The 13,725-nt window shown below is 33.7% G+C and overlaps 1 protein-coding gene across 1 annotated transcript; it reads left to right on the forward strand.

Annotated features, from left to right (window-relative positions):
• The first annotated feature begins 7,788 nt into the window (after positions 1–7,788).
• On the forward strand, positions 7,789–12,834 carry LOC129791754 (fork head domain-containing protein crocodile). The gene is made up of 2 exons (XM_055830126.1): positions 7,789–8,779; positions 10,468–12,834. Exons 1-2 carry the CDS (start codon positions 8,420–8,422, stop codon positions 11,311–11,313), a joined length of 1,206 nt encoding a protein of 401 aa, XP_055686101.1. The 5' UTR covers positions 7,789–8,419; the 3' UTR covers positions 11,314–12,834.
• The last annotated feature ends 891 nt before the right edge of the window (positions 12,835–13,725 follow it).

Here is a 13,725-nt window from a genome sequence, read left to right on the forward strand (position 1 = left end):
CAATCTTTTAATTTTAAGAGATTTTCTTTATTTTTTTTAGAACTAAGGAGTGTTTATATGATGAATATTTTGGTTAACCCTTTTAGGTCCGCGATCAATCTAGTGAAAAAAAAATTTTTTTTTTGGTTCCTTAGGGCTCAAATAAGACATTTTTGGCAGAAAATCCCAACTCAAAAAGGACCTTATGCAGTCAGTATGGGCGAAGTACCTAATAATTGAAGGAAACAGAGAAAACTGGGGATGTCCTTTTGTGGTCATAAAATGATCAGGAATTGTAAAGACATACTTTTGTATTAATTTGGACTAAATATTTAAAAATTAACTATACAAAATGAAATATTTTTAAAATTGAGTCTTTGGGTCGGTCTATATGACCCATTGGACCTTAAAGGGTTAATGTGGCGAATCATTTTTAATATTTACAAAGATCCCGAAGATCTGAATATTTTAATTCACCGTAAATATCCCTTAATAGAAGTCGAATATCACGAAACCGAATAAAAATCGAAATAAAATACTTAGCCCTTTTCAGCTTGAATTGACTATTATTTAGGCTTCAATTTTAGCCCTTTTTAAGGTTTAAATTAAATGTTATTTGAAGTTTTCTATTTATATTGACGACTCTGCCTTTTTAGGGTTGAAACGAAAGCTTTTAGGCTTGAATTTAACACGTTTAGGGGTGGATTTTCTACTATTAATTTTTTAAACTAGAATTGACTACTTTTTATCCTAGGCCTAAATTAAAAATTTTAAAAAGTTTTTGTTCCTCAATTTCTGTATTTTTATGGCTAAATTTAGTCTTTTTGAGGATCGAATTAAATATTTTTTAGGCTTCTGCTCCTCAATATGAGCCATTGTCCGAAAAATGTGTGTTTGGTCGATGATTGAGCGTAAATTGATTAAAAATTGAAACAAAAAATAGTTGATTAACAATTGATCAAGCTATGATCAATATTGGTTGAGTTAATATTGACTCTATATTGATACTATCAATATTGATGATATTGATTGATCAACAATTGATCATAAATTGACCAACTGATTGATAAGAAATTGAATTACAATAATTGGTCAATTCATGATCAATAATTGACTGAGCTGTAGTTGACTCAATATTGGTGTCAATGTAGGTCCGCATAGATGATCAATTATTGAACATTCAGATTTGACCCAAGATTGATCAATAATTGACCATTGATTGATTAATCAATTGACTGGTTAAAAGAAATTATACAGTACTCATAAAAAACTTCATTTGTCGCAGAACAATTTTGTCCCATTTCATCTTGTATCAATCTGGGATCTGTAAGCAATCTGAGATCACTTTGAAAAGTATAGTAATGGCACAGTCCGGAAATACATAACCTAAATTTTGAAACAATGAAATGAATAGGATGAACTCTAGTGTGTTCGATTAGCGTTGCAGATATTGGGAAGTTCCTCTCGCATTCTTCTAATTTTTATGATTCTCTACCAGATGATATGGGTCAGCGATAAAGTTTTTACATGAACGCTGCATAATTTCCTTTATTTATCAATCATTGATCAATCATTGGTCAATCTGATTGATTCAATCGTAATTGAGCCTTTATTGGCTCAATCATTTGTTTACTGGGTAAATATTTGCGAAGATTCGAATAATTTCATTCAAATTATCTCTTGTTTGGAACCTTTAAAACTCAATATTAAGGTGATGCACTTAATGTCTTTAGAAGATTCAAAATATTCTCTATGCGTACACTAAATCAATGAAAATACTCCTCCCTTGGCAATTCAAAAAAGAAAAAGAATGGTATCCTTTTGTGCGGAAGAGGGACAAAATGTGTTGAGTTATAAGGAAAACACTTGAGAGTTCTAAGGAAAATTTTCTATTAAATTTCAAGTGACATTTTAATATATTTTATTATTATATTTTTAACAAGAATAAAAGATGAAAAAAGAAGAGAAAAAATCCTCCTTCGCGCCTGTAAAAACATTCCACAAAAATCAATGAAAAATGGGAGAAAAAGAGAATTTATTCATTCGGAGACACTTGAAGATGTCCATTTGATTCTCGTAGTTTCATTGCACTTTTTTTTTCTCCTGGACGATGGACTCTGGTGGCTTTTCAATGGACGGACAACACCCAAGAGAATGCACCTCCCTTTTGGTATATAGGTACATATTCATTCATCTGCCACACATTTGTTTACTTTTCCCAAATTGTGAATGAGTCGCTCTTACGAGGTCTTTTTGTGGCCTCATCTCAATCCTCCGTGGTCAGACACAAATCTCTGACTTAACTTTAAAATCCTCAACCCAAAAGAAAGGGGATTTCCCACCACATAGCAAAGAAAGGAAAAGACATCCCAAAGTACCTATGAGGCCACCAACTGAGATCTTTATGGATTGAACTTCTTAAATTTACACTGATAGTCTGACTTTGAGTTCAATCCTTGCCCTAATTGTGGGAAAGTTTGAAATTAAAAACTACTTTCAGGTGAAAAATCGACGGGGGGCTTCCTCAAATGTACCTCAAACTCACTCAAAATTACTATATAGAAATGAATACATATAGTGAAAGTTCTTGGAATCCTTAAAGTTTAAAGGAAATTATTTAAAAAGGTATTATTAATATTTTAGAGCAGGACGTTACTTCTACTGTCTGGCAACAAATAGTTGGAATTTTTGCAAAAATAGTTTAATGTTGAACAAAGTTTTGTCTTTTGCCACAGATATGATGGCATTGAAGGCATGAAAATGCATTGAAAATTGATTTATTTCTCAAAGAAAAAGTAATATAAGAACATATCGAGAAAAATTGATTTACAAGATTAAATTCGAGACAGAATAGATAGGAAGTATTGGAAGCATAAAGGAGTTTATTCATTTTTCATTTAAGCTTTCTATTTTACATAAGTACATAAATAAATCCATTTCTGTCGACTACTAGAAGTTTCAAATTAATTTTTTGTTATTTACTTACTAAAAGATATCCTAAAGTTCCCCAAAACTCTAGTTCGTACCTATACATTTGAAGCTTGTTTGAGCTTTAATAAGAACCTATTTCAAAAGCTCTCTATAAAAAGAAGAAAATTAATTCGTTCTGAACAAACTCAACTCTTGAATTTTCTTTGGTCAATGAAGATGATTTCCACCATTTTCACAGAAAAAAACCTAGGAAACCTTTAAACAGTCAAGAAAAGCTTAAAAAATATTCTTTAACCATTCTTTATATCATTTAAATGGATTATTAAAGGGAAAATAAAAATCTTTGCACGAAATAAAAAAAATCACGCCCCCATTGCAATTAAAATTGCGTTTTTTCTGCATCAAGCAAATAAGCAAATGCATCAGTGCTCGATGATTTCAGCCAAAGGAGTAATTAAAAAAAACTGCGCATAAGCTTTATACACCTTTAAGGAATCAAGATTAATAACAATGTGGGTGGGGTTTTCACATTTTTTTTATTAAATTACTCAGATTTTTCCCAGCTCTGTCTTTCTAGGTATTCTGCAACATTTTCTGCATCTGTTGATAGTTGTTGCATTTAACCCTTTTATTTCTTTTAACCCTTTTTCTTGAGAGCTGTAAAATGAATAATCTCCTTTCAAGGAAATTCAATAAAATCAATAAAATTGATTTCTATGAAATGAATACTTAAGGAAAACTTAAAGGGAAGAGAAGAAAAGGACGCCGCAGTTATCTTCAAAAGTTTTCCCATTAAATAGTGAGGGTAATTAGTAAAAATACAGCCCTTGATGCTGCGTGTGTGGCTCCAGAGGGACTCCTGGCTTTCGGCGTTGAATTCGCCCAAAAAACTCTCGAGGAGAAGATGAAAAGAAATCCACTATTATGTGGAATTTTATTACTCCTCATTTTGCCTTCTCCCACCCCACAACTCTTCCGACTTATGTATACCCGGAAAGCGGAGCAACATAAAATGAGTGTTATGCTATTCCGCCATTATAGTGCTTGAGAAGCAACTGATGTGTTTTCATCACTCAATTGTTCTTTCTTGGGATAATTTACTCTAAAAAAAAATCCCAAAAAATATCTTTTTTTGCCTCAATTTGCTGAACTTTTTTTTTCTTAAATTCTTCAAATGGGCAAGACGAGGGACTTTCAAATGAACTTCCGCAGAGGAGGAAGAAAAATCCTTTTTTTGCGAACGCGCTTAAGTGAAAAAGAAGATCCCAAATTATTTATTTATTGTTTTGCCTTCCCCATACCAAATGTTTTCCCAACACATATTCTTTGTGCGCTTTTTTTGCCTCCATGCCGTCGTGCCTTCTAAATATGTAAGTTAGAAAAATATTTTCAAATCGCCTGCAATATAAATATTGTTTATTGTGTAAAAAAATAAATAGCAAATTCTTCTTGTCATTAAATGGATCGTTGTCGGTTCTTGTTTCAATTTAAAAAGACGCGTGCGTGTGGCGAAAAAGACAAATGAACAGGAAAAATGGTCAGGAAGTGGCTACATAGGGGGATGCTTAAGAGAGAGAAAGAAAAAATCAGAACACACAAGAAGTATAAACAATTAATCCTCTCAATTTGTCAATCCTTTTTCTCCGTGCAACAAAAAGAGGAGTTTTTGCCCATGGATAAGGAAGAAAGTTTTGAGCGGGTCGACGTAGATCCTATTAGGATTAATGTCCTCAAACTGAGCTGTGTGCGGGGGTGGATGATGGTGCAGAAAAGTTTGTTGCTGGATGGTGGGAAAAAAAGTGCCTGAAGAGAAGATATTCGTGCTCGAAGGATATTGTATAGGAAAGGTGAAATCATCCCGCAGGATGTTGTACGATGGAAACAGTGACAGCAAAAGGCAAATTGAATGAAAACAGAGATTTCTCTTGAGCCGCCAGCAAACAATTTAGCAATTTATGCATAAATCCACCTCGAGTGATTGTGCACAAGGCTCCAGAAGGCGAGATGAGGCTGAGGAGGAATTTGTCACGTTCCTCCATGGGTACTCCATCAAAAAAGTGTCTCCTCTTTCTCACCTCGTCATGATCACTTCAATTTGTTGACCACAACACCTCCAACAGGTAGCTCTACCCATCTTTTAGATGTGATTCTTTTTTCCTTTTCAACTTTATTCTTTTTTGTTGCTGCTGCTCTCTTCTATTCATCTTTTCCATACACATTTATGCTACATTGAGGGGGCATGTAATTCATGTGAATGGAAGAATGTGGGTAAATAGAAAATCCCCGACGGAAGATGAAGAGGAAGTTTGACAAAATTCTATTGTGATGATGCAATGTTTGGAAAGAAAATGGTTGAATAAAAATGATTTTTTTTGTGAGAATAAAGTTGAGGAGAAGAAAAAAAGCTTCAGGAGCTATATTTTCTTATCTATTGATGCTTTCTAAGTTTTAGAAGAATGATCTTTTAAAATTAACTAAGAAATTGAATTTTAACATCTTTTAAGACAAAACAACTACATATTTAGTTTTTTAGACTAATTTTATGATTTGATTAGAATATAATTTTATATTTCTTCTAATTTATTGGTTCTGATTTTGGGAAGAACCATGATCAAAATACTTACGCGCATTGCCATGGGGTAGGTGACCGACCCCAAACTATTTTTCGCAGTTTACTCCCTAAGAGTCTTTTGTCCATTTTAAAACACAAAAATATTTTTTTAATAGATTTTTTGATGATTTTTTTTCCATTGAGAAGAGAAAATTAAATAAATTTGACCGTTACACCAATTTTTGAATTCCCACTTCTTACATTTTTGTTAATAACTTTTTTTCTAGTGGTCTGATCGACCTGAAATTTTGATGCAATCTTCTCAGATAATCAAAGAACTTATTCCCAAAACATCGGTTTTAAATCTCTAAGAATTAGGGCGTAATAACTCGAAAAAAGACTCTGGGGTTGGTCACCTACCCCTCATGGAAAAGCGAGTATTAAATAAGGGACAATGGGCAAATCTAAGTTAGAACTTATTTTTGGTTTTTAGCCCATGGAGGATCTAATATTTCTTATCTCAAACATTGATCTTATTTTTTGTCTCAAAAAGAAAATGATTTTCTTAGTTTTCTTACGACGAATTTTAAGTAATTGAACTTCCTTAGTTTGGATGAAGAATTTATTACAACTAGCCTTATTAAATTTTCGGTGCTCAGCAAAATCCTCCAAGGGTTAACGAGAATGCAAGAAAATATATTTTTTTGCTTCAAAAGTTGTTCGAAAAACTCTTCTAATCATTTCTTTGAGATTCCTAAATTAATTGACCATCCCTTAAGTCATAAAAGACACCACAAAAACATTCCTTATTAATTGCAACGTCAAATTAATAATTTCCCCTGTTGATGTAGCAGATGAGGTCATAAAAATAGAAAAGGTTGAATTGTTGAGATTTAAGAGAGACAGAGATCCTTTTAGAAATTCCTTCTTTTTTTTAAAGCCATTCTGTAAAGTAAATTTTCCATATCGTTTGTTCTTTTCGCTAAATGCAGGCATGTGTCTTGGAAAAACAGAGTGGTTTTCCAAAAACGATCTCGCCCTTGTCAAGGGAGGATGGTTGCGGTATATTTTCCCCTCACTAATCCACTTAGAACGAATAAATTTGACTGTGTGTGCGTTGGCAAAATTGAATTTGCCTGTTTCACCGCTCAATTTGTACATTATGTACAACTTTGCTCCATCTCTAAATCCCATTTTCATTGTTCCCATCCACCCTTAAATTTTCAAACCAACCCCCATTATTCTCTGCACACCACCATGAGTACACTCAAATGTAATGTAGTACGTACATTATGTACAAGTAAATTGCTCCGGAGGACGTTGTGTATTTAGAGCTAGAAACCCTCTTTGGGGCGTTTCTATTTGCGAGACATTCCCATTCGGAGCATTTTGGGCGTTTCTCTTCATGGCAGTTCTTCTTCCTCTGTGTGTGTATTTTTCAGGGCTATATGTTGAAGAAAAGAGCCAAAATGATTGACTTCTTGTGGGGAAAATTTTGTGTGAGAAACATACCCAAAGCCCTGTCGGAGACTTCTGGGGACTTTTTGGCTTTTTCGGGTTTTACCATCTCACACAACAGGAAATGTCCAAAGAAGGAATTAAATTCCTTCCATGCGGGGGGGCAGGTTTTATATTATTTTCTAAATTACAAAAAAATTATCCCTTCAACGGTCATTTTCCTTTGAATTTCCCCAGCATGCGAGGACATTAAATTCTGCTAATTTATTCCTGGGTTTGGATCAAAATTTAACATGTTGGCACAGCAGGAGGAGACATAATTATTGTCTAAAAGAAGTTTCAAACTAAAAACTTTTCATCGTTTTTTAGTTTGAAAAATTCTCCTTTTGTCACCGTCAAGCTATTGTTGAATAAATAAATGAATTTCTCCAAGTCAATTGAGCGGCATTTTTTCTCGTCTGTGAGGTTAATAATATAAATAGAATAATATTGTTCTACGGCGCCATCACAATAAATATTGTAATTAAAAATGAAAATATTGAATTGAAAAACAACCACTGACAGAGTTAAAACACCCTTTTGGACTTTTTTTTTCCTCCATACATAATCAAATGCTCCCGATTATCATGAGAAACCACCCACTGAATGTATATAGCATGTGGTCCTACTCTTGCTTATATATAGTACGCACGGGGCTCGTCGAATCGGCGAGGATTTGATGGGTATGTGCGCGTGTGTGGAGGAAGAGAAAAGTAGGTATTCATTGAGGAGATTAGCAGCCCGCTGTGAGGCAATATGTATGAGGCCCTGGCGCAGTCTGTGGCACGAAGAGAGATTCCCACATTTCCAGCGTGATCGTAACCAACAGTTTGTGTGGAAGTGTTATGGACTGAGGACGTATTTTATTCAACAAAGTTGTTCTTTCTCCGTGAAATCAGTCTTTCAAAAAAAAAAACGGTCTCTTTCCATGGATCTCGTAAAATAACTTCTCTCCTTTTATTTAAAAAAAAATATTTTCCAGCGATATTTTCCTTTGTAAAAGTGGATTTTTGTGATTTTTCCATCTTCGAGAGTGAACTTTAACTCTGTGCGATAATCATCAACGTCAGGTAGAAGTTAGGTGGCCAAAGGATCTCAGAAAATCATAAGGATATAAAAACAGTTTAAGAATACAAAAAGGAACTCCTAAAAAAATCCTTAAAGATTTTAAGGACATGGTGGTGTGAAAACGAATTTAATAAAATATCGTGAAAATGGTGGAAAATCCAGGACAATGACCGTTTAGGATGGTGTTGAGTGATGCAAGTGTAACCATCATTGATCTCTGTTTATCTCACCGTGACACTGTGCAATCCATCAACAGCGTGAATCTGTGACTTGTAGTGTGATTGACCTCATCGTGCAAAGGAATACACAAAAATGGAGTAAAACAAAATGTTTTCGTGAGCAATAAAAGGATTAAAATAACACGAAAAAAATCTAAAAGAAATAATTTCCACAATGCATACAATCTTCACGGACCAGAATACCTTCTCACGTCACTACCATTCACACCAGACGGGCTATGCGGGACCCGCCGGTGCTACAATGGGTCCCACACCGCACTATGCTTATGATCAATTTTCACGGTACACCTACCCAAGCAATTATGCTCTGACGAGTCCACATCATCAGAACAAGGAGATGGTGAAGCCACCGTACTCCTACATTGCCCTCATTGCCATGGCCATTCAGAATGCACCGGAAAAGAAAATAACTCTCAATGGGATTTATCAGTACATCATGGACAGATTCCCATACTACAGGGACAACAAGCAAGGCTGGCAGAATTCCATTCGGCACAATCTCTCACTCAATGAGGTGAGTTATGAGTTTTTTTTTCCTAAAAAATTGCGGTTTTTAGCATATTAGGTGCATTCTGGAAAATAAATATTTGTTGCTAGAGCAGTAAAGCGAATGCATAAGAAGAGAAGGATATGTAGAGAACTCACATAAAATCGTAAAAGATGTAAATATGTAAAAGCAGTGCAACGGAGTAAGAGGGAGAAAATTTTTAAGAAAACTTTTTAGGTTTTTTAAGGAAGCAGATAACCGTAAATTATATGAGAAAACTTAAAAAAACGGATTTTCTTTTATACTTCAAAACATCGACTTTAAATAAAAATTAATAGTTATGTATCCATATATTAGTTAGAATCCGACCGGAAATATGTTTTTTTTTTATTTCTTTTTTAGATATTTTCTTTAGTCTGTGTTGTAGAGTAATGTTGCCTGATTTTCCAGTTTTCTTCGTGGAAATAATCCTCATTTACTCTGGAGTCAAAGCTTTGGATAAAAATTGAATTTTCTTCTTTGACTTCCGGGTTAACGAGAACTATTCTCTTAAAGAAAACGAATATATCTTATATCGGGACGGAAAAAAGAAATTTATGAATCTCAGTTCAGAATTTAATGAATAATTCTGGCATAGTTCTGCCAGAGTCTCTGTAAGAATGTTAAAAGAGGAAATTAGGTAGGTACCTATTGAAAACTAAATCTGCGATATTTCCCTGTTACTTACGAGTTCCCTTACGTTTTTATGTGAGTTTCCAGAATTTCGGGATTATTTTAGAAACTCTAGAAGCCGGCTAAATGTACAAAAAAAGCTCCGACAAAAATTCATCAATCATTTGTCTTAATAAATCCATTAAAAAATTAAATTTTAACACAAAAGTAGACAAGACAGAATATAAATTAAGAGTAGAAGTAAAGTCTATAAAACATAATTTAATTGGTTTATGTTTTGTTTTGCGTTACAATAAAAAAAATTTGGGGTCAACGACATTGATGGGGGCTTTGCATTAAGGATTCTGAAAGTAATAAATTTATCTACCGGCAATTCGTGATCTTTAGCAGAAGGAATCGAATAATTTTTTACCTTTAATTTTTCTGCTTAGATCCCCAGATTTTCTTTTTCTATGCGGCATATTAATTAAATAATTCTTCAAGCTAAAAAAAAAAAATTTCAATTTTAAAATTAATTGGAGAAAAAAAATAAACAAAGAATTGAAATTCTAAAAGAATTATTCTTAGTTGGTTTAAAGAAACCTTTAATATATAGGTAATATACGAAGCTAGATAAATAGATAGACATTCTTTTATTGATAAGAAAGACATTTATTGATAAGAAAGACATACAATTTCATAAAGGATTATTACAGTTTTTTTTTTTAAATATTTTCTGAGATTGTCGTCAGTCGAGCTTAAAAGATGAATCTCTTGTTGTTCTTGACCATTCAATTTTTGTTGAAGAACTGAAGAAAAAAAGGTTTTGAAAACTATTTCAGATTAAATAAATTTAAAGAAAAAGTTCTATAATAATCTTATTTTTTAACGTTATAATACGATTTTCTTTTCACAAGATTTGACTTAAAACAGAAAAAGTTTTTTTTTCCAGCAATGTTTCGGTTAATTTATTGCTAGCATCGATTTAAAAGAATTAAAAAAATAAATTCTAAAAGAATTTAGAAGAATTTGAATTTTTAGTTAAAAAAAAATTATCCTTTCAGTGCTTTGTGAAGGTGGCACGAGACGATAAGAAACCAGGAAAAGGTAGCTACTGGACACTTGATCCGGATTCCTACAATATGTTCGACAATGGTTCCTTCCTACGACGTCGACGACGGTTTAAGAAAAAGGATGCCTTACGGGAGAAAGAGGAGAGCCTTAAGCGGCAAAATCTCGTGCTTGAGGACAAGATGACTGACATAAAGCCTATAAAACTAGTCGCGAATGCAATGCTGGAGTCGAAGCATCAGCAATTCAAGAAGGAGCCCGGTCTTGAGCTTGCATCGCAATGTATGACCAAAGATGGTCTCACGGGAGCCTCCATTCTCAATGCCTGCCACGACACACTGGCATCACAGGTGAATCATCTCAGTGCTGGAGCTGATCATGGCTTCTCCGTGGATTCCCTGATGAATGTCTACAACCCGCGCCTTCATCACTCCGCCTATTCGGCGGCGTATCACTTCAATGAGGACAATCTGGCTGGTGCTGCATCGCAAATGCGTCATCATCACACGAACCACCATGGCGGTTGGTATACGCCGGAAACACCGCCGGACACGAATGCAAACAGCACCGGAGGTGTGAGTGCACCCTCGGTGGCCATTGTGTCTTCTGCACCCCCAACCGCCGGCTTTCGTGATATGGTTGTCTTTGAGCACAGTCAGCATTGTCAGATGGACTCAGGTAGCCCCGGCGGCGGCAGTCTAGCCTCGGGTAGCCCACCCGTACTCGGTGGAGTCTCGTCCGTTGCTGCGGCCGCCGCCGCCGCACATTTACCCACCAATCTTGGCCATTATCGACCCCATATGGGTTACTACCAGGACTGCGTCAAGTACGGCGTATAAGCGTGAGTTCAACCAAAATTCTTGTAAAATTCCCTCATCAGATTAGACAGTGGTTTTCCTGATGCACAACAAATACAAAAAATCAACATCTTCAATTTTAATTTTAATAAATCTAAATTATTATTTAGGTTGACCGAAAAATTTATTTCTTCATAAAAATTAACAAAATCTTTCAATTTTTGCGAAGAAATATATTTTTTGGGATGTTTACCTTCATTATAAAACTTTTTATTGAAATACTAAGCGTTTTTTTTTTAACCCTTTCGCGTTCTCTGGGTTATCTGTTGACCTCAACGTGAATCATTCTATTTTCTCGAATTTTAATGAATTTAATACATAGGTATTGATTTTCCTAGATAGAAATGCTTAAATTTATGTAAATTAGATAAAATAAAACGTTTTGAGTGAGAAGTTTCCTCTAAAAACATTCATTTTATTGAAGAAAAGATCATTTCATGGGGACGCGAAAGGGTTAAATTAGAATGATTTAAAACACTTCTATAATTTCAAAGAATTTTTAATCATAATTCAATTCATAAAATACTTTACAATCAAACTCAAGGTCTCAAGAAAGCTTTAAGCTCTAAAACATTCAAGGCTTGAATCAGGCTTGATCAGGAAAACCAACTTGTTCTAAATGAAAAATTCCTACGTTTCTAAACGATTCAAAGAACTCTAACGCCTCTCTTAAATTTTCACAAATAAAATGTAAAAGAACTTTGTGATTCTTTCCAATATTACTTCACGTACGCATAGAATTCTCGTGAAAAGCAAAGAAACTCACTAAAATGGCGCACTCTGACCCATAAAAAAAAATGAAATAGGAGAATCTTTTCGCGAGAAGTTATAGCAAAAAGTAATATTTAAATTTGCAATAATAAATTAGTTTTGAGATGTAACAAAAAAAATGAGATTGATGCAAAATATTCAACAAATTATGTAGAAAAAAAATCGACTGATTTATCATTTTACTGAGAAATAAATTTAAAAGAGAAAAAACCCAACTATATAACAAATCTTGTGTCACATTTATGTATAGATTAGTGAGAAATTCATTCCTCTCTCATTGTAAGAAAAAATTACTCTGACTTAGCTGGTAAAGGATATTTAAGGGAGATTTTACTTTGAAATAAAAGAAGGAAAAACATGGTGTACGTACATATTTAGCATTATTTTGTGACAAAAATAGCATAAAGGGAAATATTAGTTATTTCATTGATTTTTCATTTTGGCTTTAGTAGTTTGTAATTATCACATTAAAAAAACAGCACAGAATCATACCTACCTAAATACAGATTAAAGAAAAAGAAATGCGTAGTCTATAAGAAATTGAATAAGTAATGAATAATGTAAAATTTATGTAAAGTATTAAATAAAAAAAGAAATTAAGCAAAATCGAATGATATTAGACAGAGAAATTGTATGTTAATTAAATTTCCATCTCTGACAGATATTTCCTCCTGCAATTTAACAGCGTTTTGAAGTGATTTTTATTAAAGGAAATTCCCTGAAAATTCAATCGATATCTATCCGGTGTTTTTCATTTGATTGATTTTCCAGCGAGAGAGAGAAAAATTTTAATGTGGCTGGCATTTTTTTTTGAAGTTCAGACGTTCTGCCGATTGGTGTTCCGGCGGAAAAAGTGCGCATGAAACGGATTTCATTGCAATGAAAAGGGGGTATAAATAAAACTTTAATTACCTCATCATCATCAAGTCAGATGGCAAAGAGATTCTTCCATTTCAATTACAAAATTAATTTGACTTGAATTTTATTTCTCATCCCACGTTTTTTTTTAACGCTGCATTTTCTTTTTTCTTTGAATTTTTTTCAAAGTCGGAAAAACTGTTTTCCGCACTAAAACATTTTCCTGGGCCTATGTTGAACTGCAAGAAAATTTGGGAGTATTTGTTCTTTTTGAAGTTCTTGTAATTGTTGGAACTCTAGAGAAAATTGAGAAACTTCCACGACTTTTCTTGCAAATTTCATCCAAAGAAAAGCTCTTAATATTTTCATTTTCTCAAGGAAAGGAATTAAATCGCATAAAAAATCGATTGGAAGATGAAATAAAATGGAAAACATTGTCAATAAAATTATTGCAAAATAAATATTCGGGAAATTAAAAAGAAAATCAAATATAAAAAATCTTGTCACATTGCTTTGAGCTTTCATACATCCTCCATTTGAGTGCTATATATATTTTCACAAATCAAAACTGTATATGTATGGCGAATGGCTTATACTATAAAAGTTATTTACCTTGAAGACATCCAGATGGTTTATTTATTCTGTGGCTCCTTCGGAAACTCCGACAATCTCGGGGGTATATTAGAATATTTTCCCGATGATGGATCAAAGTAATAACTCACACGGAGTCTGGTGGACTTTTTCCCTCGCCAGCCAAGCATTGTG

The sequence above is a fragment of the Lutzomyia longipalpis genome, chromosome 3, assembly GCF_024334085.1.
Source record: "Lutzomyia longipalpis isolate SR_M1_2022 chromosome 3, ASM2433408v1".
In the NCBI taxonomy this organism is placed as follows: Eukaryota; Metazoa; Arthropoda; class Insecta; order Diptera; family Psychodidae; genus Lutzomyia; species Lutzomyia longipalpis.